Genomic DNA, 25,459 nt, shown 5'->3' with positions numbered 1-25,459 from the left:
AAAAGAAGTGGGGTCTGATGATCAAACTTAGGATCTCTCTGTATTTATGGGACAAAAAGAGGAAGGGAAACCAAGAAGAAACAAAATGTTGGGATTTATCTGCATTCATGGGACAAAGGAGGAAGGGAAACCAACAAAAGGAAAAGACAACATATACCACCGTTTGCTGTGGTATGGAAATATATTCGCATATATTCATAAATATATTCACATATATTTATACAACTCTGGCAGGCTTTCTTTTTCTTAACATGGTATAATCTTGCCTAAAATAAGGATGGTAACAAATGCGAGCTGAAGACCACAACTTACCATTTGCCTCAATAAGATTGTTTTTTTAAAGCCTCAAATCCCAATCTTACTACTTTTGCTCACCTTGACTCTGAAACAACCAACATTAATATTCTTTTAATTAGAAAAACCTATAATTATTATTCTTTTAAACAATCATATATTGAATATCTAACATGTATCCAACACTATGTGGAAATGAAAATCAGTCTCTAGTCCTTAAGGAAATTAAAATCCATTTGGACTATTAAAAACCATGGAACAGGACGGATACAGTGGCTCATACCTGTAATCCTAGCACTTTGGGAGGCTGAGGTGGGAGAATTGCTTGAGGCAAGAATTCAAGACCAACCCAAGCAAGAGTGAGACCCCATCTCTACAAAAAAATAGAAAAATTAGCCAGGTGTGGTGGCATGCACCTGCAGTCCCAGCTACTAAGGATGCAGAGGCAGGAGGATGGCTTGAGTCCAGGAGTTTGAAGTTGCAGGGAGCTATGAGGCCATTGCACTCTAGCCTGGGCGACAGAGTGAGACCTTGTCTCCATAAATGAATGAATGAATGAATGAATGAATGAATAAATAACCACTGAACATAAAACAATTAGAGTTCAATTAAGAATTGACCTGGTGGGCATGTTGGCTCCCGCCTATAATCCCAGCAAGCACTCTGGGACACTGACACAGGAGCATTGCCTGAGGCCGGGAATTCAAGACCAGCCTGGGCAACATAGCAAGACTGAGATCTCATCTTGACAAAAAATAGCAAGATGTGGTGGCATGGGCCTGTAGTCCTACTTACTCTGGAGGCTGAGATGGGAGAATCACCCAGGAGTTTGAGGCTACAGTGAACTATGATTGGGCCACTGCACTTCAGCCTGGGTGACAGAGCAAGGCCCTGTCTCTAATAAAAAAAAAAAAAAAATAAGAGCTGACCAGTATGATCCAGACTAAAAGACCAAACAGAATTTCACCCAGTGAGAAATACTTCTGTTCTTGTTTTCCTAATTTAGAAGATTTACAGAGGAGCTAAATCCTACATAGTTATATTAAATACTTCCTATTAAAGTCCAATCACACTATAATGTATAGTAAATTTCTATTTATTTATTTATTTTTTGAGACAGAGTCTCACTTTGTTGCCCAGGCTAGAGTGTCGTGGCGTCAGCCTAGCTCACAGTAACCTCAAACTCCTGGGCTCAAGCAATTCTACTGCCTCAGCCTCCGGAGTAGCTGGGACTACAGGCATGTGCCACCATGCCTGGCTAATTTTTTCTATATATATTTTAGTTGTCCATATAATTTCTTTCTATTTTTAGTAGAGATGCGGTCTCACTCTTGCTCAGTCTGGTCTCGAACTCCAGAGCTCAAACGATCCACCCGCCTTGGCCTCCCAGAGTGCTAGGATTACAGGCGTGCCACCGCGCCCAGCCGTAAATTTCTATTTACCTATCTTCCTTCTCCAGCATTCTATAAGGTCTCAATTATCTTTGTATCTGGTATCTGGCACATAGTAGCCATTCAATTAAATGGTTGTCAAGTGAATCAATGAATCAGAAGCCAAGTTAAACCCACAGCAGTCATGTCAATATTCTTAACTCTCTCCTATGACAAATCCCAAAAGTTTTAAGGTTCAAGGCAGTTACCTAACATGGTATTGGTCCCATGGATGACTGATGTTAAAGACTTGATGCTGAATGGTAAGGGAAAGGCTCAGGAAAAAAACCCAGCAAATCCTAAAATGCTTTGGATAAGAGAAAGAAAGGAGAGTCTAGTAGTCCTTAAACTCAAATGAGTCTATTTCCTAACTGCTAATGTGTTAATTTCTATTCTTTAATTCTCCAGCCTGGAGAGAGGAGGCATGGGTAAATTCACATCTAAACGGGTAAAATGCACACTATCTGGGTGAAGGACACACAACTTTGACTCAAAATGCACAAAAGTAATTCATGTAACCAAACTGTTTATACCCCCATAATATTCTGAAATTTTTAAAAAAGTTTTAAAAAATAAAAAAAAATTCTCCAGCCTCCAGTGAAAGGAAAATAAGTGCTGTAAACCACACAATCAGTAGTGCCTCTCAAACTTGAATGTACATACTAATCACTTAGAGATCTTTTTAAAATAAAGGTTCTGATAAATTATATGTATGATGAGACCTGAGATTCTGCATTTCTAACAAACTCCCAGGTGATGCTCTGCTGTTGGTTAGTGAACCACATTTTTGAGTATCAAGTGCTGGGATGACACTGCCAAGAATATGTATTAATATATAGTCTTAAAATCAGAGTTAAGATACCTCCTGTTCCCACATTTCCTAGTTGTATAACCTTAGATAAGTCACCTCTCTCAGCCTTCCTTTTTTCACCAGTGGAAATAATACCGTTAACATAACAAAGAATAACATAGTTAATTATAATAATAGCTAACACTGAATTCTTACTAGGTACTGGGAATTAATGTTTCATATTTGTCAACTTATGAATAAGGTTTAGGTCAAACAACCCGTCCACATAAGTACAGTAAATGGTAAAGTGAGATCTGATTCTAGGCAGTTTGACCGAAGAAACCTATATATAATAACACTGCCTCTTCAGTTTAGCTCCCAGAGCCATTGTGAAGATTAAATAATAATTGGTATTTAGCCAACTTTTATTGAGTACTCACTAGATGTTCCAGGCCTTAGTCTAAGCCTCCTTTGAGGCATATTAGCCCACTTATAACAGCCCTAGAAGGTGAGTAATATTAGTATCCCCATCTTACAAGTTTTAAAATAGGCCCAAACAAGTTAAATAGGTGAAGATCAAACAGTGGCCCAGTCAGGATTGGAACCGAGGCAGTGTAACTTAAAAGCCTGGCACTTGGGCATGGTGGCGCATGCCTGTAGTCCCAGCTACCCAGGAGGCTGAGGCAGAAGGATTGCTTGGGCCCAGAAGTTTGAGGTTGCTGTGAGCTAGGCTGACGCCACGGCACTATAGCCTGGGCAACAGAGACTCTGTCTCAAAAAACAACAAACAAAAAAGGAAGCCTGGCACTCTTTCGCCAGGAGAGGATGTGACCCCAGAGCTCTGAGTCACCTCACCGGGGTCGTTGCACACCTGCGCCCACCCAGGGCGGTCTAATTGCCAGCCCCAATGACTCCCAAAGTAAACCGAGTCTTCTTTCATGCTTAGCCTTAGGAGTATCTAGGGGATGTGTCTTTCTTGGCCTACATCTAGGACCCTGAAAGCGGGTTTTGATTCCAGTCAAATAACCTGTCTAGCCCTAAGAAGGGCTTATTAGCTAAACGTCTTTGCAACAGATTTACACTGAAATTGTAACACACAACTTGTAACTAAAGCACTTGATCCAGAACCCACGCCATTTGCAGCCCCAAAACTGGGCCCGCCCTCTGGACCGCGCCCCCCGCTCCCTGGACCGCTCCCTGGACCGCCCCCTGGACCGCCCTCTGTACCGCAGCGCCCTGGAACTTGTAGTCCGGGATCCTTCCGCCAGCTCCACCTCCATACGGGGGCGAGCCCAAAGGTCTCGCTTCTAATCCCATCATCTCTCCAACACCGCCCTCTGCCGGCCTCGCCTCTCGCCGCCCGGATTATGAGCCGGTTCCGGCTGCTCCGGAAACGAACCTTTCTCTTCCGGATTGAGCCTCCGAGCGTCTACACGTGGTTGTGTTGCCGGTGCTGGGACCGCCGCAGTCCAAGAAGTAACTTCAGCTGCGGCCCCAAAGCGAGGGAGCCGAGCCGGAGCCATGGAGGGCCAGAGCGTGGAAGAGCTGCTGGCAAAGGCAGAGCGAGACGAGGCAGAAAAGCTGCAGCGCATCACCGTGAACAAGGAGATAGAGCTAGAGTTCGATCTGGGCAACTTGCTGGCTTCCGACCGGAACCCCCCGACGGGCCTGCGGTGCGCAGGACCCACGCCGGAGGCCGAGCTGCGAGCTCTGGCGCGGGACAATACGCAGCTGCTCATCAACCAGCTATGGCAGCTGCCCACGGAGCGCGTGGAAGAGGCGCTGGTGGCGCGGCTGCCTGAGCCCACCACGCGCCTGCCGCGTGAGAAGCCGGTGCCCCGGCCGCGACCACTTACTCGCTGGCAGCAGTTCGCGCGACTGAAGGGCATCCGTCCGAAGAAGAAGACCAATCTGGTGTGGGACGAGGTGAGCGGCCAGTGGCGGCGGCGCTGGGGCTACCAGCGCGCCCGGGACGACACCAAGGAATGGCTGATTGAGGTGCCAGGCGGTGCCGACCCCATGGAGGACCAGTTCGCCAAGCGGATTCAAGCCAAGAAGGAACGGGTGGCCAAGAACGAGCTGAACAGGCTACGGAACCTGGCCCGCGCGCACAAGATGCAGCTGCCCAGCGCGGCCGGTATGCACCCTACGGGCCACCAGAGTAAGGAGGAGCTGGGCCGCGCCATGGAGGTGGCTAAGGTCTCCACCGCCTCTGTGGGGCGCTTCCAGGAGCGCCTGCCCAAGGAGAAGGCGCCCCGGGGCTCCGGCAAGAAGAGGAAGTTTCAGCCCCTTTTCGGGGACTTTGCAGCCGAGAAAAAGAACCAGCTGGAGCTGCTTCGAGTCATGAACAGCAAAAAGCCTCGGCTGGATGTGACGAGGGCCACCAATAAGCAGATGAGGGAGGAGGACCAGGAGGAGGCCGCCAAGAGGAGGAAAATGAGCCAGAAGGGCAAAAGAAAGGGGGGCAGGCAGGGTCCTGGGGGCAAGAGAAAAGGGGGCCCGCCCAGCCAGGGAGGGAAGAGGAAAGGGGGCTTGGGAGGCAAGATGAATTCCAGGCCGCCTGGCTTGGGTGGCAAGAGGAAGGGAGGACAGCACCAAGGAGGAAAGAGAAGGAAGTAATAGTTTCACGCGTTACTGTAAACCAAAAGCTGTATATATACTAAATGTTAAGTTCTAGGAACTGTACGGGATGCAGAAGGACGTGGCTGCCGCCTTCGTTGAGCTTGAAGGGACAAGATTGCCCTCCCCTCAAGAGAGTATGTAAGTGTTGGACAAATCAGTTTTCCCACAACCAAAACTTTGGCTGGAGACTGAGGATGCATTTGTGGACATAAGAATTAGGGAAATAATTTGGCCGAGACTGGGAATGGATTCTATTCTTAAATAGCCATTTTTTTCTTTCTTTTTAACTTTGGATATGGGGTGAGGGAGAGTTGGTCATATTTCAGAGATTTACAATAGGTTGATTTGTATGTTTCTGCATTATTTTTATAACAAGTTTATGTATTTATCAAAGGGAGAGAGGAAAGACTACAACCATTTTCAAAACTGGATTGACAAGTAACTGTTTTAAAAGTTACTTAATAAAAGTGTGTGTGCATATCTTGTGCTGCTTTTAACTTTTTGACTATTGGTAGAAATTGTAAGTGAAGCCAGTTACCTGGATACCTAGTACAGATTATTTTCGTTTGCTTTCTAAAAAACACAAGCATTTAGATTATAATGGTTTCAGCGAGACCAGTTTTATTAGAAAAATTCATACTTGTTTTGATATCAAATATATTGAAAGTGTACTACAACTGAAGTCTTTTCAAAAGGATTTCATGCTTTTCAACACTGAACACATTGATTTGCTGTAAATGATAAATTTGGGCCTCATTAAATAATGGTAACAATCCTTATTAATCCAGAAAATACGTAGCTGTTTCTTAACATTTATATCCCCAGTTTTTTTTAAAGCTTGACTTCAGGCAGAGTCTGTTTTGGAAAGAGAAAAAGAAACAAAAAATCCTTAATTCAAACACTATCTTTTGATGCACTTGTCAAATTGGTCTGAGCTGGTTTGATTAGGAGGCAAAATGTTTATTGCTGTCCTAGGTTGTCTTCCTGTCCATCGGTCTTCCAGTTTGATCCCAGTAAACTCATTTCTGTAAAAATATTTCAAAAGGATTCAAATTTCATAATAACAGATTACTAAAAATGCAAATGTTTAGTTATTACTATCTTTGGATGCTTTCCGGTTAAGTTAAAATTGAACTTTGCCATCATTAATTAACTTTTCCACTGGGACATGACGGATATGGATGGCACTGCTAGGCCCTCTCAGAATATAATATAATCATGGCAAGTTTTAACTACTGGTGAACCCATTTAATGGCACCGTGAAAAGCAAATCCATTCACGGAGCATTTAACAACTTTTAAATTCTCCTGGGTTTTTCTGTCGTTGTTGCTTATTGTTTTGTTTGTTTCTAGGCTTGCTTGATTTAGCAGTGGGATGCAGCATTGGCCGTTTAAAAAAAAAAAAAAAAAAAAGGACTCTGCAAGGTTCTTGTTTACTGTTAAAATAGACTAAATGCAGGGTCTTGATAATTTAAAATAATTTTAGAAGGCAAAGTGAAAACAATGCCCTTGTTCCTCTACTTTTCCCGAAGTCCCCAGCATAAGAAAAATAGAGTATTTTAAGTAGAGAGATTTAAGGCAGTACCCAAGACCCTACGGAGCAAGTTACCTTCCATTACAGCTGAGGCAGTTGTGGGTCTGGCTGTGACTCCTTGTTCGGAGCCACCGCAGGGCTAGAACTTGGGCAGATGACCCAGCGGGGCCAGTGGGTAGAGTGGCCGAGGGGGCGGGAGGAGGGCGGTGGCCGGGATTGGCCGGCGGCGAGGGCGGCGCCCGTGGGCGGAGAGGAGGACTCCGTGCAGCCATGGCCGCAGCCGCCCGGGCCCGGGTCGCGCACTTGCTGAGGCAACTGCAGCGCGCATCGTGAGTGCGAGAGCGGGGGCGGGCGGGGGACCGCGGGATCCCGCTGTGCCCACGCAGCCCTCGGGTGTGACCCACCCGAGCCCCGCGCAGTCTTCCTCTGTTTAAAGAATTTGGGGAAAGGGATACTGCAGTGCGCTCCCGCCGTGCACCACATGGGACAGCCAGGTCACAGAGTGTGCGATGCCACCTTGCAGGATGCAGTGAGGCAGGTTTTGCTCTGCTTGTCTACCATTAAGGAAACCAAGGCCCAGAGAGGACAGTGCCTGGCCCCACATCGTGGCAGGCAGTGGAGAGCTTGGCACGGTGGCCAAGACAAATTCATGTATCCAATTGACACGTTTCTCGAGTGCATAGTAAGCGCCAGGCACTATTCCAGGTTCTGGAGATAACGAAGATGAAAGGCTCTGGAGCGATTTAAAATCTAGTGGGGAACAGGATGGGGTTACAGGAGGAAAACAGGCCTGTTCTAAGGCAACAGACAGGGGTAGAAGGGAAAAATAGATGTGAGAAATCACAAGGAGTCACACCGCCTGGCAGGTGCAGACAGTCTGGGTATTCAATGCTATGACATCCCTGGATGCCTCTCTAGAAATGCCAGGTACATAATAATCACCTGACGACTAGTTGCTTGTGCAAGTGCACAAGTAGGTGTGGAAAAACAGGGAAAGGGGGAAAGGAGAGGCACGGGAGATTAATTTCAGGCAGAGGGAAGAGCCACACCACAGATGGAGAGATGTAGTTCCAGGATCTAAAAGTAAAGTCTGGACCTACCTTCCTAGGAGGTGAGGAAGGAGAAGATAGCTGGTGAAAGATCATGAGTAAGAAAATAGCTAATACCATGTGCCACATACCATTCTGCACACTTTGCATGCACTATTAAGTAATAGTAACTCTAATCTTCACAACAATGTTGTGACATACAGTATCATTTTCCTCATAGATAAACAAAGGCATGAAGAATAATTTGTCCAGTGTCACACAGTTAAGCAAATTGCACAGTCATAATTTGAATTTGTACTCTGGCTTCACAGTCCCTGTTCTCAGGCCTATGCTAAGGAATTTGAATTGTGTCCTGTAGATAATGGAAAGTTATTGAAGCAATATTTCTCATCATGAAACACCTGGAAATACCTTGAAATGCCTCATGATAAAAGAATGCCATGGCCAAATAAGTTTGGGAAACTACTTAATACCTGTATTGCCCTCTTGTGAAGTCGGGATATACATTAGAACAGGAAGGACTCCAAGAAGTTCTGCACAAGGAGAAAGTTTAGCTGTGTTCAAATTCTTAATCTTAAGCCTGTGTCATCATAGAACTCTTTTGTCATGCAACACTATTCATATCCCATGGAACCAGTGTCACACAAAGTTTTTGGAATGGTTGCATAAGAAAGGAGTTGTGGCAAGATTAGAATTATGTTAGCACATTCTGGCGGCAGTGTGGAGTGAAGAGGAAGGACGAGGGTTCATTGTAGTGCTCCAGCTTAAAGGTAATGGCTTCAGGCGCCAAAGAGAGGCAGCTGGTACAAGGGGCAGATAGGAGAACTATTGAGGACTTGGTTAGAATCCATAGGATTTTGTATCTGATTAGTGACACAGACGAAGGAGTTGAGATTTCTGGCTGGGGCATCAGGTAAACAGTGGGCCATTCACCAAGGTAGGGACTGTAGGAGGGTTAGCTCTGGGCGGAAGATGGTCACTGCAGTCGTGGGCACTTTGAGTTGAACGTGCCTCTGGCATATCCCCGTGAAGATCCTCAGTAGGTAATTGAATGTGTTGTTGTGGAGCTCCAGAGCGAGTTGGAGATTCACACTGTGTATAGAACAGTTGAAACCCGTGGAAGCAAAGTCCTCGGCAAACTGTAGACCCAGAAGGAAAGGGCTGAGGGGTGAATTCCTGGGGAGCCGCACTGCCGCAGCAGGCGCAGCTAAATGGTGCTGTCTTCTGCATGGGTTTATTATTCTAATAGGGTAAACGTTTAAAACGTGGGAGGTTTCAGATAAAAATCTTGGAAAATTGGAAAATGGCATCATTGGGTACACACTTCGTCCAGAGAAAGTGAGCTAGGACTGAAGCGAGATGACGGCCACCTCCTTGGAAATGGCATGCACTCCAGCCTCCCTCGCTACTCACTCCACAGAGCAGGTGCACTGCCAGGCAGCTGAGTGGAGGGACAGCCAGCACTGCAGAGACACAGGCAAGGCGGGGCCTGGCTGGAGAGATGGGGGAATGCCCTGGAGGGAGAGAGTCACACTCTGTCCACAGGTGTACAGCCTCCCTTTATCTGGCTGTGTTTTCCTCCCTGGAGCACAGCAGGGACCAGAACAGCCTAACCAAGCCATCAGGGTGCTTACATGCCTGTGTGGGGCACGGGGGTCAAACTAGTTAGTAAAATTTAGAGTACATTAGCTGTTGACAGGTATTAAAGAGAAAATAAAGGGAGGTGGGATGTTGAGGAAGGGATGCAATTTTAGAGCTGGTCAGAGCAGCCCTCACCATGTTAGTTTCCTACAAATTACCACAAACTTGGCTTAAAACAACTCACATTTATTCTCTTACAGTTCTGGAGGTCAGAGGCCAAAATTAGTTTTACAAAACTGAAATCAAGGTGTGAACAGGGCCACAGTCCCTCTTGGGTCTTAAAAGCTCTAGAGAATTCATTTACTTACTTTTTCCCAGCTTTTAAAGCTGTAGCTTGTATTCCTTACCTTGCGGCCTTTTCCTCCATCTTCACAGCCAACAGCGCCACATCTTGCTTCAGTGGTCACATTTCTGCCGTCTCTGTCAAATCTCCTTCTGCCTTCCTATAATACTATTATATAAGGACACCTGTGATTGCATCTAGGGCCCAGATACTCCAGGATAATCTCCCCGTCTCAAGAGCCTTAACTCAATCACACCTGCAAAGTCCCTCTTACCATTTAGGGTAACAGTCACAGGTTCCCGGGATTAGGACCTTGTATTCAGGAACCCACAACATTCACTGAGAAGGTAACTGCTGCAGAAAGGCCACGGAGGGAGGGAACAAACCACGTAGCTCTTGGGAAAGGTATGCAGAGGGGAAGCACGCCCGGTGGGGTTTCCGAACAAGAGACTGAGGCAGATGGGGAAGGGGCCAGGGATGACCTGGTTTTCTGGACTGAACAATTGGAAGGATGAAATCACCATTAAGCTGGGATGGGAAAGACCAGGAGCTCAGTCTGTGACAAGGAAAATGTGAGACACTTCATAGACATCCAAGTGGAGATGTCGAGTAGGTAGCTGAATCTGGAGTTCAGGAGAGAGGTCCAAGACAGAAAAATACATGTGAAAGTCATCCACATAAAAGATATTCAAAGCCATGAGACTGGCCAGGCACAGTGGCTTATACCTGTAATCCTAGCACTCTGGGAGGCTGAGGCAGGAGGATCCCTTGAGGTCAGGAGTTGGAGGTTGCTACGAGCTAGGCTGATGCCACCATGGCACTCGAGCCCAGGTGACAGAGCGAGACTCTGTCTCAAAAAATAAAAATAAAAAAGCCATGAGACCAGGGGAGGTCACTAGGGAGTGAGTGTGGAGAGAGAAGAGAAGGGTCCACTGGCTGAAGCCTGAATCCTCCAGGGGTCAGAGTCAAGAGCATGAAAAGAAACGAGTTCAGGAGCAGCCAATGCAGCAGGAAGAAAACCGAGAGTGGTGTTCTGGAAGCCAAGGAAGAACCTGTTTCCAGGGGAGGAGGGAAATAGGATGTTGCTTACAGGTTGGGTAAGGTGAGGACTGAACTGAGAACTTAGCAGGGAACTCACCAGACAGAGGACATTAGTGAGGGAAGCTTGTCATTAGAGTCAGGGGCAAAAGCTGATTGCAGGAGGTTCCAGAGAGTATGGGAGAAGAGAAATGGGAAGAGTGGGTATGGTCATCAGTAGGGGAGAGAGGTAGGAGCAGGAACAAGAGAGGAAAGAGGGACAAGAGGTTTCTGGTTTTGTAATGTAATATGGGGAAGACGTGCTTATGGATAGGCTAAAAACATGCTGGATGCAGACAGGTAACATCTAACATGGAGGGGAATTCTGATGATGCAGGAGAGAAAAGGAAGACTTCCCTTCTTGGGAGTCCAGAGAAGCCCTTCGGTGGTTTCAGGCCATCCTAAGAAGGGGAGCCCACAGCCTATTCTCCCTACCCCAGTTCAAGCTCTCTGTCTTGACACACCAGGAAAAGAGAGAAGACGGTCAGGGGGATAAAAATGTCTACATTCATTTACTTATTCATTTAGTCAGTACTAACTACTGATTGATTAATTACTTTGTGCCCAGCACTGTGCTAGCCACTACAAATAAAGGTGTGAGAAAGGGTAAATCTTGCCCTGGCGTCACTAAATTTACAATCCAGAGCAGATGGAAACAGGAAAACAGCACCAGCAATACAGTGTGGTAACAGTTTTCATAGGGAGGGAGGCACGGTACTATGATCACAGAGGGGTATCTCCCTGGGACCTCCAGCCTCAGGGAAGACTGCCCCTGATGGGAAAGAACAGAAGTTATTCCAGAAGAGGGAAGGAAAGTATGTTCCAGACAGAGGAAAATACAAGGGCAAAGTTCTGGAGGAGAGAGAGAGAGAGAGAGATTGTGGCTCACTCAAGGAAAAAAAGTTATTAATAATTTTCCAGGAGCTTAGCCCAAGATGGAGCTAGATGTAGGGTGGAGGGGCCAGGTCAGAATCTTCTCTAAGAGCTCTGGGGCGCCATGGGAGCAGCTTTAAACAAGGGAGTGACATCACTGGAAACAAACCCCACCACCACCACCACCACAGTGAGGGGAATAGAAGCGCAACGCGGGGGCCTCGGGAAGCCAGTTAGGAACTTGGTAGTAACCCAGATGAGAGATGACACCGGGAACCAGGGAACAGCAAGGGTCCTTAGAGAAGGGGGTGGATGCGGGTGAAGAAACAGGTGGGCTACAAAGGGTGAGGGAGGAAGAAGGGTCAGAAGGGCTGAAGCCAGCCCAGGACAGAACCCAACATTTAGGAATGGCAGAGTGGAAAAGGAGCTGGAGAAAGAAGAGTTGGAGGGAACCCAGGCAAGCAGGCAGTCCTGGACACCAAGGAAAGAGTTCCCCCGCCCCCCCCGCCCGCGGAGGGGTGGCACACGGTGCTCCGTGCTGCTGGAGCGAGCTGCTGGGGTCTGAGAGGTGAGGAACAGCCGGGAGGCTGGGACTTGTAGGCGCAACAGCCTGATTTCAGGGGCTAAGGACTGTGTTCGCCACGAGAAATGGAGCCAACAAACGCAGGCCAGGAAGGGAGCACGGGGGTGCGCAGGCCAGGGGGCATAGGAGGGGGAAGAGTTTAGGCGGGAAGCTCTAAAATATACTGAGGATGGAGCGAGTGGGGACTAGGAAACACAGACAGATGGCTGGCCTGAGAAGGCACAAGGGCATAGGAGACAGACCACAAGTCAGGGGTGGAAATGCGTCATTGAGGTGGTCTCAGAGCTTGAGTTATGAAAACTGTCAAGAAATAAATAAAAATAAAAAATAAATAAGAGAAGCGGGGTGGGAGGAGCATATGCTCCCAGGAGCATTCGCGCTAGAAAGCTTTGAGTTTGGGTATTTTTCTCCGCTTTGCCTCTCTTTTCTTGTCCTTGGAAGGCGCAGAGCAGGGAACGTTCTCGAAAGTAAAGGCCACCTGTGGAGCAGCGGGCGTGGCCTTGCCGCTTTCCTCTCCCGCGCGGGAGCCCTGGGCGGCGGGGCCGCTAGGTGGCAGCCTTGACCCACGGGATCGCTCACTCCCGCGCCTCGGATCGGTTTGACTTCACAATTCTGCGAATTTTTGAGATCTGGAAGGCTATTGAGATCAACCCTTTTCCTTCCTGACCCCGTCTTCCGCGTCGGATGTTTTAATTCCAAATTTGAATTTTTGGCGGGGAGGAGGGGAGGAAGGAGTTACGCACGCGGTATCTACCGAGACCCCACTACTGACAGGGTCCTCTTGGGCCATCCAAAGAAACGGAAAAGCTTTTCCCGACCCCCCATCAGATAGCGAGCGGGAGAAAGAGAAGCCAGAGAAGGGACGGTCCAGGAAATAGGAGACGACCAGGACAGGAAAGGGAGACGAAAGCCAGGGCAGGGAAAGTTTCCAAAAGGAGGACGTGGACACTCTGTAGAGAAGCGGACTGAGAAGTGGGGGCCCCGGCGAGCGAGGCGCGTCCGCTGTGGGCGCGCCGGGGACCGGACGAGCGCGGGGCCGGGCACAGCCGGGCAGGGAAGGGGAGGGACCAGCCGGGGACCAGGGAAGGCTCCCCCGAGGCTCGTGTCTGGAGCCTGTCTGAAGAAAAACACCTTGAAGACACTGGGACAAGGAGCATTCCCAGCGTAGGGGGCTGAGGAGAGGCGCACGGGTTCAGTGAACCTTGGGTCATTTGGGTCAAAGCTCCTAACCCAGTAAGAGCTGGGCCTCATGGAAATCAGGGACCCCATCTTAAACTTGTGTGTCCCTCCGGAGTGCTTATCTCAGCTGCCCGCAGGCATTTTGTAGGTATTGCTTGAATAAATGAGTTCGTGGAAAAATAATCTTACAGCTCTGGAAAGACTCTGAGTCAACTCTTTGTCCGTCGTGATTTCGGGGCGGGGGGCGGGGGAGTGGATCTATTGTACAGCGTCTGCCACTACCTACCAGTTTGATAGCATCTTAGAATGCAATGTGAGTTAATTTAAAGCTTCTCATTTTGGGGTTTCCACTCTCACTTTACATTTTTCTATTCTTTCTTTCTTTCTTTTTTTTTTTTTTCTTTTCCCTAGATGCCAGTGCCCAACTCATTCTCATACTTACTCCCAAGGTAATACTTTTGTGTTTTTTAAACTAGCCACAGTTTTGGTTTCTACAGTTGGCACTTATATCCATTTGGGCAAATTGTAAAGGAAGAAAATCAAGGCATGTGAGAGGGAGGTTGATGAAATGGTTCCCTTTTCACTACGAAATTGGTAATACGTAGCTCTATGCATTGTTAGCTCAATGTAAGCTCCTAGTTACGGATTTGGCTCAAATATACATTCAGTGTCATTTATAATGCTTTTCTATTTTAAATACAATTGTTTTCCAAAGCTAAAAGTGCACAAATAGGATTTTAAGAATGTCTGAGTTCATCAAACAATTAATCAAGATGAAGTCTTTAGAAGGTTCTGAGAAATCTCTAAAAGAGACTAAAGAACAAGATGGTACCTAGAAAGAAAATGCTTGCTTGTATCAATTTATAAACTAATATTCCATCTCTTAAAAATAATGGCATGTTTCGTTTGCCATAAATGTCTTAATCATTACCAAACTCTCCAAACTCCATGGTCTAGAGAGCAGCATGAAGCTCCATGTAGCTTTAGGATGTCCTTAGAATGTCACATGAATTACAGACATTAAAGCTGATTTTTGTCTCTTCGAAGGTCAAAACTAAACAGCAAGGCAAGAAATCGAAAGGAGTGGGGTCTGAACTTACAGGATCCTGAGCAGAAACCCTCAGAGAAGCCCGGTGCAGTGCAGAGAATGGAAGGTGTAACTAGCCCAGGGCTCTCTCCTACCTGAGGAATAGCTCACCCTTTAGGACAAGCCTAGGGACCTACTGGCCACTAACCGCCATCTACCAGGCAGAAGCATGCCCAGCTTTTAAGGCTTCTGAACATATGCAGAATTTTGTCTTCAGTTAGTTTTCTCTAACTCTTCATTGGTTTCCACAAAGAATCAGAAATTTCCTACTGGGGGAATGAAATTAATAATTTAGAGAAAGATAACCTCACTGTTTTCTAGGATCATATTTGTGTCTATATCTAAATCTTAGTAATAGGAATAATAGATTATTTCTTTGAGGCTAAGAGGAATCAAAGATATTTGAGTTTTCATAAAGGGTGCCCTTGCTTTCAAGGAGCCCAAGGTAGATTGTTGTCTAGTTCTGGTCTCTTTTTCTTAAAAAAAAAAAGTTGGGAAAATTGTTCCATAAACTTTATCATATAACTGACCAAGACTAACATAAATAAGCAGATAAAAACAAGGATAAAAATTATCAATGAGGTCCTTCTTGTTCCAATATAACAACAAATTATTTTTATCATAATTAAAACCTGATACTTGCAAAGAAATAGCAGTTTATAAAATTTTTATTAAATTTCACCAAGAATATTAAATTTTGTATATGTATAAGTTTGAGAAACATAAATATCTTACTGTGATAAGTTATCCTTATTAAAAAAAAACTTGGTTCACACAAATTATCACAGTTGCAATAAGAAGTGTGAGCAGGCCTCTAATGAATTTGCTAATGGTTGTTCTCTAACAATAATCCAACTCTAGACTCCAGGCGATTTTTTTTTTTCCTAGAGGATTTTTATACATTATGTTTTCCAACATATATTTTAATTTCAAGGGAGAAAATATTTTAAATATTTTATCTTCACTAAGTTAGCCTCAAATTAGCATTCTATCTTAAAATGCAAGTATTGATTTTATATAATTTGATACGTAACAGTGAAACCTGCAAAATATATTTTACATAAAACTTCAAAGGAAATGCTTATGTTTACTGCTAGATTGTACTATCAAATAACAATATGTGTGCTTTTTTTCTGAGGCCTACTCTGATGTTAATTTTTACATTTCTAGCTCCTGGACTTTCACCTTCTGGGAAAACAACAGATTATGCCTTTGAGGTAGATTTAATCAATCCATTCTTTCTTTTATAAATGACCTAAAAAATAAAACTAGAGTATTTTGCTAATAAATTATTATTTCATTTTTAATCTGTTATTAATTGATGTTTAATAATCTCTATTTTGCCCTATTTAACAAAGTACCTTGTTAGAATAATGGAATATAAATCTTCTGAGAACTTCTGAAAAATGTCTAAAATACTGTCTTTCTGTACAGCCGTCAAAATGGGATAAATTCCCAATTCTACAACTTCTCCAACTTATATATGTTATATGTTAAATCTTTCATTTTGTAATTATAACAATCCCAAAAGAGGTCAGAGAAATCTGTTGAAGCAAGAGTAAAGGAACAATTCATTCTGGGAGGGGGATGCTGAGCTCCCTGAGAGCCAGGCCACAGGTGGAGGCTGTGGCTCCACACAGCCCCACCTGGTTGCTGCCACGTGGGAATGCAACGCCAGAGTCGCCAGGTTGTTCAAGAGAGAACGAAATTCAGATGGTCACATTGGATTTTTTCATCCTGATTTTTAAGAGTTATTAGTTCATTCAGAAAAAGAAATTTAAACTTAACATGGATAGAATAAAACATGTCTTCAGGCCAAAGGTGACCCATCAACCATCAGTATAAAAGCTCTTCTCTCACCTGTAAGCGTTATGCCAGAGCCTAGCACTGGGCCTGGAACACAGCAGACAGCCAGCAGCACTGGCAGAGTGGGAGGATGGATGGATGCATGGTTGGGGGGATGGATAGCTGGATGAGTGAGTGAAAAGAAAAAATACACAGGGAAGATAACAACTTTTAACTCGGAAAGTGAGAAATTTAAGAGTCAATGTAATGTGGAGGTGGGGAAGGCAGGCATTTGAAGCTGAGGGAACAATTGAAAGTTCATGATGTGTTTGGGAAAAGACAAGTCAGTCCAATGTGACTGGAGCCAAGTGTGGTGCATCTGAGGCTAGAGCAGGGATGACCCTGAAGACCATGCTAAGGAGTATGTACTTAGTGCTCTAGACAATGAGGAATCATTTTAGGGTTTTGAAAATGGAGTGGTCAACTCTTTAATACACCCTACACCTAAATCTTTTTGTTTGTTTGTTTCAGATGGCTGTTTCAAATATTAGATATGGAGCAGGAGTTACAAAAGAAGTGGGCATGGCAAGTATTTGAGATGTTTCCAGTCTCCTACTGTAAATTTTACATATTTTATAAAACAAGTGCTTACTGACAACAATCGAGTCTTTTATTTTTTAAAATGTACAATGTTAAATTTGCCAGAAGAGTTTATTACAGTTCTAATGCAATCAAGTCTAACTTATAATGTTTTTGTAGGACCTACAAAACTTGGGTGCTAAAAATGTTTGCCTGATGACAGACAAGAACCTCTCCCAACTCCCTCCTGTCCAAGCAGTTATGGATTCCCTAGTGAAGAATGGCATCTGCTTTCAGGTTTATGACGATGTGAGGGTAGAACCAACAGATACAAGGTATTCTTATATCGTTGTTGTCATTTCCTTTAAGCTGAAGCCAATCCATCCCTGTGGATTAAAACTTGCCCCAGGCCTTATTTAATGGCATGGTAATTTAATTCTGAAAATATGACATAATGGTCTTTATTTTCCCTTCTCCAAGCTTCAAGGAAGCTATTGAATTTGCCAAAAAGGGAGCTTTTGATGCCTACGTTGCTGTGGGTGGCGGCTCCACCATGGACACCTGTAAAGCTGCTAACCTGTACGCGTCCAGCCCTCACTCTGACTTCCTAGATTATGTCAACGCCCCCATTGGGAAGGGAAAGCCTGTGTCTGTGCCGCTTAAGCCTCTAATTGCAGGTAAAGACTGTTGATTTCTTTGTTTTATTTTGCAATTGGCTAAAGGCCTTAGGAGAGATGCAAGCCAGTCCTTTTAGCATATATGTTTCTAAAGCTTTCTGATTTGTACGTTTCAAAAATCAATGCCTTGTTTAGAGATCAAAATAGATAGCAATTCATTCATTTTAAAATTCTGATCTTCATTATCAGAATTTGTTAGAGACAATTTGGGTCAGTGGCAGGAAAGTTTGCAGATCTAAGCTATGGGGTCACCATGTGGAAGAGGATGAGAGTCACCATTTACGTATGATTAGATCCCTCTGTTGGCAGGTTTGTCCTCTAAACCCCTCTGCTTTGTCCCATTTTACAAGCCCCTATGGACTTCAAGAAGAACATTGCCTGTTATTTTTCTGGTGATGACTCAACCCTTTCTTCCACATAATGGCTCTTCAGCTGACCTCGGGCTTTGTCTCTTCCCTGGGACATGTGGCCAGCATGGCCACATCGCTCTTGGGACATCTGCTGTGTGGCTGCCCAGGGCACAGACATAGAAATTCAAATCAGAACAGCTCGTTTGTTTCCACAGGGAACCTAGGGGTTTTCTGGTCTTGTCTTTTCTCCCATTTTTAGGGCTGCTAACATATTACTATTTAAAGTTTTATAGCTAAAATGCACTAACTGGTACCTGGGAAGTATCCTCAGTTTAAAGTTTTATTCTCTCCAACCCCCCCACCCAACTGTGAAGGGCATTGTGACGCGGCAGATGAGCTGCTTTGCCGTGAATGGGGAGCAGCGGGGAGCAGCGTAATTGGCGTCTGGCAAATGGAACCCTCTGGTGAAACTGTGTCAGCATCACACAGAGGGGTGATTAGTAAAGTTTAGAAACTTGACAGAACTACAAAACCACAGAGCCCAGCAAAGGCAGAGCGTTCCTGTGCTTGCTGCCAAGAGGGAATAAAGATGTCTTTTAAAGATGGCAAATATGTATGAGTTTTGTTCCTGGAGGTGCCGAGCAGCCTGCGTTTGAATACCCAGCTGCAGCTGCTTAAGTTCTGGCACTAGAGGAGTCTGAGGTTCCCAGAGCTCATCGCCTTTAATACGGACACAGACATCACACATATGTTTGAATGACATACATATATGTTATCACAGGCACAAACATCATAAATGCTTAACACAGAGAAATCAGACATACATTAAAAACACAAACATGTTAATGCATACACAGACACCATACACATTAAACACACATGTTCATGCAGAAACAGACATCACACTTAGTAAACACATAGGCATGCTAAACAGGCATGTATGTTAATGCAGACATGGATGCCATACATGCATGTTAACACAGATACAGAGGTCACATATGCATATTAAATACAAATGCATGTTAATACCATAGACATCACACATATTAAACACATACATTCATGCAGCAGACACAGTCATGATACATGTTAACCATGCATATGCATAATGCATGAACCTATATGTTAAACATACATGTGTGTTAGTACAGATAAAGATCTCGCACATGCCTATCAGTGCAGTCACAGACATCACGCACATTAGACTTACATACATGTTCATACAGATACATATTTCAGGCAAGCAAGAGGGTCAACGGAACTTCCTTCTCTAGCTTTGTTCTTTATTCCTAAGGCTGAATTAAATATCTCCACTCACCTTTATTTAGAGGCTTTATTAACATTAATATTATTTTGTTCCAGTTCCAACTACCACAGGAACTGGGAGTGAAACTACCGGGGTTGCCGTTTTTGACTATCAACACTTGAAAGTAAAAACTGGTATGAACTTTGCCTATAATTTTTTAAAAATTCTCTCTTGTACCTTTCAATATCCTTCTCTTTAATCCTAATGTTTAAAAATCAAGGAGTTATGGAGTTAAGGAAAAGGTATGTACATATGCACATTTTCTTTCTTTTTCGAAGTATATATAAAAATATGAAGCAGTCTAATAATCTTTCTTTTTGAGAACTACCTACAAAAGCATATTGAAATGCCACAAACCTTAGTTGGCCATTTTCTGCCCAAGTTAGTGACTGCGTATCAATGATAAATAGGTGTTCCCTCTCTCTGACATCTCTTTTACATTTCAAATCAATTTTATTAAGATGTGATTTTTATATAATAAAATGCACTCATTTTAAGAATCTAGTTTGATGAGTTTTGACAAATATATATGCCCGTGTAACTACCAACCCAATCAACATGTAAAACATTCCTATCACTCTAGAAAGTTCCCTCATGTTCCATCCCAGCTGATCCCTCTGGCCCTATTCCCAGGTAACTTCTGTTCTGCTTCTGTCTTCTTGGTCATTTTTATGCTTTCTTCTTCTCACTCACTGACTCTGAGATAACATGATAGAGATGTCCCTGTCCTTGAATCTGGCTCAGTTTTCTGCTTTCAGCCCTTTGTAGCAGAATAAATTGGCATTCAACTGCACGTTTATAGATAGTAACTTCTCTTTTTAAGAGAATTTAATGCAATTAAATGTAATTAAATTCAATGTAATTGAATTGCATTATCCTTTGACATTGTTAAAGACAATAATAGTAGCCATCACTTATATTCTACTGTACAGTGTTAAAAAGACTTTTATGTAATAGTATCTCATGTCATCCCTGCAACAGCTCTGTGAGGGATAGAAGCCCTGTATTATTACAGTCTAATCTTACAGAGAACTCAGAGAGGCTAAGTGACTTGCCTGAAGACACAAAGTAAGTTACAGAGCAAGGACCGGTGGCGATGTGCTAGTAAACCAGCTCTCTGGAATTTAATAGAAAACAAATAAGCCCTGATTTGTAGTGTTTGCCAATTTCTGTAGTGTAAATACTTGCACCATGGCCAATGATGTCACTCATCCACGAGTTGAGAAAAGTTGCATATACTTGGTTCTTGGGAACCTGCAGGAGGCAGCCCCAGCACAGCACGGAAACCCCAGGCTTCCGACGCCAAATCTTTTTCCACTGCTCCTTGCTGCCTCCCTACATGAAAATGAATCTTTTTTCATATTTTTATATTTTCAGGGTGATTTATTATCGTAAAGTTATTTAATTTTTATTTTATTTTTATTTTATTGTTATTTGTTTATTATTATTATTTTTTAAACTAAAGTCCCATATGTTAGCCTCTATTACAAATCTTTATGTTCTAGGCATTGCTTCAAGAGCCATCAAACCCACACTGGGACTGATTGATCCTCTGCACACCCTCCACATGCCTGAACGGTTGGTCGCCAACAGTGGCTTTGATGTGCTTTGGTAGGTACCAGTGCCATTTAGAGGGACTTGCTCAGTACTGGGTCTATGTACAGTATTTTGTTGCTCAACGCACTTGCTAAGCGTTTGTTGATTAGCACCCCACAGCACCCTTGGCTTTGGCTGTCATTCTCCCCTTTCCTAGATGAAAACATTGAAGCTGTAGAGGGTGGTGATTAGGTGAGGGGAGGTCCGGTGTGGGCCACAAACCTGCAATTCAGGATGGACCACCCCAGCCACAGTCGTGGCCACAGGGACACAGCTAAAGGAGCAGTTTGAGCTGGCATGCAGCATCTCAGGAGCACACCACCTGCCTTTCCGCCACACTAACTAGGGAACGCCCCAGGCTGCACGCCACAGAGGAGGGCAGACCATGCTCACTGTGTCACCACCTGACACGCGTCATCACTTCACCGCAGGGCTGTGCAGTACAAGACATTTGTCTTATTGAAAAAGAAAACTGAGTTTGAGATGTTTGGTAACTTGCGTAGAGTCTTACTGTGCGCTCTCTTGGCTTCAGCTGCAACGTACTGACGGCCCCCTAACCAGTATTTCCACGGCAGACCTCCCTCCTGGGCCCCGGGCCTCACAGAGGTCCCATGTGCACCTCACAGGCAGCATGTCCCGAGCTATCCTAGTCCATCCACAAGCACATGCACATTTTTCCACGTTTTAACATCTCTGAAATCAGAACATATCTTAAAGTCTACGGCATGACAGTGTATTTTTATCTTCAGTGGTACATTTTTAAAAATGGTGCATCTTATAATGCATGGCATCTTAAATTTGATGAAATCTGCTAATTCACTGCATCCTCCCACACCCCACAGCTTCTCCTCCTGAGTCCCCCAGCTCAGTGAGTGTCAGGACTCAATATGAACTTCTCCCTTCTCTCATGCCCACGCCCGGCCTGCAGATCCTATCTCTCGTCCTGCTTCAGTCTCTCTTCCTTCTGCTCCCTATTCCCAAGCTTCATTGCCCTGCCTCGGCTCAGTCCCGCCCCAGCTCTTGCCTGGACTGTTGCAGTAGTCTCCTCATTGGCCTCGCCGCTTCCCTCCCATCGTCCTCTTGTCTGTCCTCCACATCGGCCTCCACAAGCTTCTGGAATGCGATCTCACCATCACATACACACACACACACACACACACACACCCCTCTCTACCTTATGAGACCTTCAGTGGCTTTCCACACCTACTGTCCAAAAGCCAAACTCCTTAGGCCCTGAAATGTTCCCAACATTCAGTTCTTTATCTGCTTAGAGAACTCATCTTTCAATTCCATGGGAGCATCCACTCCTTGATAGAGCCTTTATTGACCCTCCTTGCCCCTCTCCTCAAGTACAACTGAGCACTTGTCTTTTGTTCTTGCCCCGGGGATGGCCTGTATATTGTTTCTGAGACACTCTCTCTACACATGCCCGTCTCCCCACTGCACTATGACCTTGGTGAGAATAGGGCCGTCACACTCACCTCTCTATCCCTGCCTCTTGGCACAGTGACTGTCACATCACAGGTGCTGAATCAGTCCCTGTCGAATGAAGTTCACACAGGCAGGCAGCGACAGAGTTAGGATTCACATCCAGGTCTGTCCAAGTCTGTGGTCTGCTTTCCTCACTGTGTTATGCTGCCTGCCAAGAGACTGTTGACAATCATGTCCAACTCCTTTCTGTTCAATATCGTTAGAACTTTGATGAGCTTTCCCCTAATAATCTGGAAATAAAGTAAATAAGATTACCCTCCTTAAGTGTAAACTGTATAATAAACACATCATGGCCCAAAGCAGTCACTTTAGGTGAATGACTCAGAGGCCCGAAGACTTCACGGTCAATCAAAGGGGAAAGCGGGCTCAGAAGGAAGGAGAATGATGGCAGTTGCTCTTCTAGGTGATGTCCAAGGGAGAAAACACCTGGCCCGAGGAGTCTGCCCCCATGGCCCAGGGGCCTGTTCTGAAGGCAGATAAGCCGTGTATTAAACCTCCGAGGTGTTCTCCTTGCTAGGGAATAAATCAGCCATCCTGGGCTTGACCATAGGAAGAGAAGGTGCCATCGTGAAGACTCAGGTGTCTGTCCCCCTCAACAGTTATACTTCTCATTGTAAATCAATAATCTGGCTTCCGGTTTTCCACATAGTTTCTGTGAGCTCAGCCAGCCTGCCCTTGAGAAACAGATCTGCTCTTGGATTCAGAATCTAGATGCAATCTAGATGTGCTGCAAGGCTGGGATCAGATTCTGGACCACAGCTGACTTAGTGGCCACCCTGTCCTTCCCATGTGGACACCCTCATTCTTGCATTGTTCATGCATTCCCTGTTTAGAGCCACAACGCCATAGCATCCATCTACCAACTGCTTTTCAAAAATTTTTCTAATGCTTTGTTCAAAAAATAGTTATCTGCTTCACACATGTAGAAGAAAGTAAATCCTCCATTCTAAGACTGAAAACTATAACTCATGCAAAACATAGTTCACATTACATTGTGTTCCCACTGCATCATTGACCTGGATGGTGAGGGCTCTTCTCATCTTCTGCGGTTGATGAGCTAGAATCCACGGCAGGCCAACAGGTGGAGGCAGCTCTGAAGCTTAGTTCTTGAAATCACCAACTCTGAGTTTCAGGTACATAAGAAGAAAGGATCAGATTTTTTTCAGGCCAGGAATTAATAATAATAGTGAATAATAAGCTTTTCAATGTGCCAGTCACTATTCTAAATACATGTGTCAAGTCATTTAATTTTCACATCTGCACCATGAAGTAGGACTGTCATTTATCCCTGTCCCAGAGACCCAGGAAGGGTAGTGCCTCCTGCCAGGGCCACAGCAGGAAGGTCCAGTGCCAGGATTTACATCTGGGAAGCTGACTCCAAAGCCTGTGTTCTCACCCACTACACCGTACTCTTAATAACAGTCTCGTCTAACTATGACCCTCCTTTGGTAATATGATAATTGATCAATGCAAGTTATAAAATGGTAAATACATTCTACAAGGTAGTCATTTCTTAGATTCAGTGCTTTTTTGTGGCTCAAATGTATAATAATTCAGCATCAAAATGATTTATTTACACTGGAAAAGTCCATATATGATCTTATACATACTGGTCAAAAACACTGTAGTGCTGTTAATATAAACTTGAGTCTATTAATTTCTATAATAAGCAATGACTGTCGTAGATGGGAGGCTGGCTGGTGGAAAACATTGTTATCATCAGCATTAGACAGCATATCCCCAGCAGAGCGAGTACCAACCGTTTCCACGACAGTTTGTAATCCTAATGGAGGGAAGGAGGAAGACCACGCTTTCAATCTGTGTCTTTTAAATATTTCATGTTAGCCATGCTCTGGAGTCATACACTGCCCTCCCCTACCACATGCGGAGCCCCTGCCCTTCAAATCCCATCATGCGGCCGGCGTACCAGGGCAGCAACCCAATCAGCGACCTCTGGGCCGTCCATGCGCTGCGGATCGTTGCTAAGTATATGAAGAGGTACGTCACCCCAAAGGGGATAGAAACAGAACAGAAAATCCACGTTTTGCCCTCACCTGAAGCATAATGTGCCTGATCCTGAAATGTCCCAAGCACTGTCCATTCACTGATATTTCACCAGAAGACCAGTCAATGGACCTACAGAGGCACCAGACACCAGCAGCCTCTGGAGGGGTCAGGGGACCGAGCAGATGAAAACTGGATCCTTCAGCCTGAAAAGGCAAAGGCTGCCAGGGGACAAACAGGAGTCCCTAATTTATTAAGGGTGCAGATACAATAAATGGAAGTGTGTTCAGAAAGCCTCAAACCAAAGCTAGGATGAGGGGAGAGGTCCCTTGAGATTTGGCTACCCAGGGCGGAACTGAGAACCACACAGGCGGACGTTGGCTGTGCCCACCCAGGCCCTGTCCAAAGGCCCTGTCTATACCCACTGAGTGAACTCACCTGAACTAAATTTAAGAAATTGATGGAAGAGAATGTGAGATTGCTGTCCCAGGAGATATAAAAGGCAGAAAATGTAAAAGTATTACTAAAAGGTTGTGAAAGATTTATGAATATTAATACATACATACATGCATTTCTAGCCATAGGCTATGGGAGAGCACATGGCAATATGCTCTGGAGAGAGCAAAGATATTCTTAGAGACGAAAGCTGATACCTGCGATGTTAGGACATACGCAAAGTCGGACTGACTTTTGAATTCACACATAAGGGAAGGACAGAGCACAAGCAGGCTAGGCCTAGACATGAACATGGTGTCTCCTCTAGCCTTGAGCTAGAAGCTCCACTGGTCAGGGGTTAGGGAGGCCTTGGAATTGCATTTTTTAGTAGAGCAGTGGGGAGGGACCCAATACAATTTCAGGCTTGTGGGAGACCCCAGTGAGGGACAGCAACATTTGACCAGGTAGAAGTGGACACAGATCACAAGGAGCCAGCTTGTCTGGCAGTGACAGAGGCTTGGAGAGCCACAGTGGGAGGCGAGGGGGTACAGTGCACAGAGGAAAGGCGGAGAGCCCCATCATCTGCTGCTTCACCTTGTCATTCAGGGAGTTGGGAACTAACATTGGGTTTTGCAAAGGAGGTATGAATGCCTAAACATTCCAGATAAAAGGGGAAAAGGCTGTGGTACTTTTATTTCATAACAGGAACCCTTACTCGACAGAATCACAAAAAAAAAAAAAAAAAAGTGAGAAGTGGGTTTGCTCAGCAGTCTTCAGACTTCCTCCCTGAGGCAG

At 44.9% G+C, this 25,459-nt stretch overlaps 2 protein-coding genes across 2 annotated transcripts in view; both read left to right on the top strand.

Moving 5' to 3' along the window:
• The first annotated feature begins 3,917 nt into the window (after positions 1 to 3,917).
• On the top strand, positions 3,918 to 5,633 carry RRS1 (ribosome biogenesis regulator 1 homolog). The gene has a single exon (XM_069466438.1). It carries the CDS (start codon positions 4,036 to 4,038, stop codon positions 5,131 to 5,133), a length of 1,098 nt encoding a protein of 365 aa, XP_069322539.1. The 5' UTR covers positions 3,918 to 4,035; the 3' UTR covers positions 5,134 to 5,633.
• Positions 5,634 to 6,925: 1,292 nt separating this feature from the next.
• The window catches only part of ADHFE1 (alcohol dehydrogenase iron containing 1), a 32,706-nt gene continuing 14,172 nt past the window's right edge, over positions 6,926 to 25,459 (top strand). The window contains exons 1-9 of the mRNA XM_069466437.1: positions 6,926 to 6,998; positions 13,766 to 13,803; positions 15,612 to 15,658; positions 16,758 to 16,811; positions 16,986 to 17,140; positions 17,286 to 17,482; positions 19,195 to 19,272; positions 20,644 to 20,749; positions 24,071 to 24,223. Coding sequence (XP_069322538.1) covers positions 6,940 to 6,998; positions 13,766 to 13,803; positions 15,612 to 15,658; positions 16,758 to 16,811; positions 16,986 to 17,140; positions 17,286 to 17,482; positions 19,195 to 19,272; positions 20,644 to 20,749; positions 24,071 to 24,223 — 887 coding nt within the window. The 5' untranslated portion in view covers positions 6,926 to 6,939. The remainder of the gene's footprint in view (positions 6,999 to 13,765; positions 13,804 to 15,611; positions 15,659 to 16,757; positions 16,812 to 16,985; positions 17,141 to 17,285; positions 17,483 to 19,194; positions 19,273 to 20,643; positions 20,750 to 24,070; positions 24,224 to 25,459) is intronic.

This window comes from Eulemur rufifrons, chromosome 3 (assembly GCF_041146395.1).
Source record: "Eulemur rufifrons isolate Redbay chromosome 3, OSU_ERuf_1, whole genome shotgun sequence".
NCBI lineage: Eukaryota > Metazoa > Chordata > Mammalia > Primates > Lemuridae > Eulemur > Eulemur rufifrons.
This window is presented reverse-complemented; position numbering and strand designations above follow the sequence as displayed.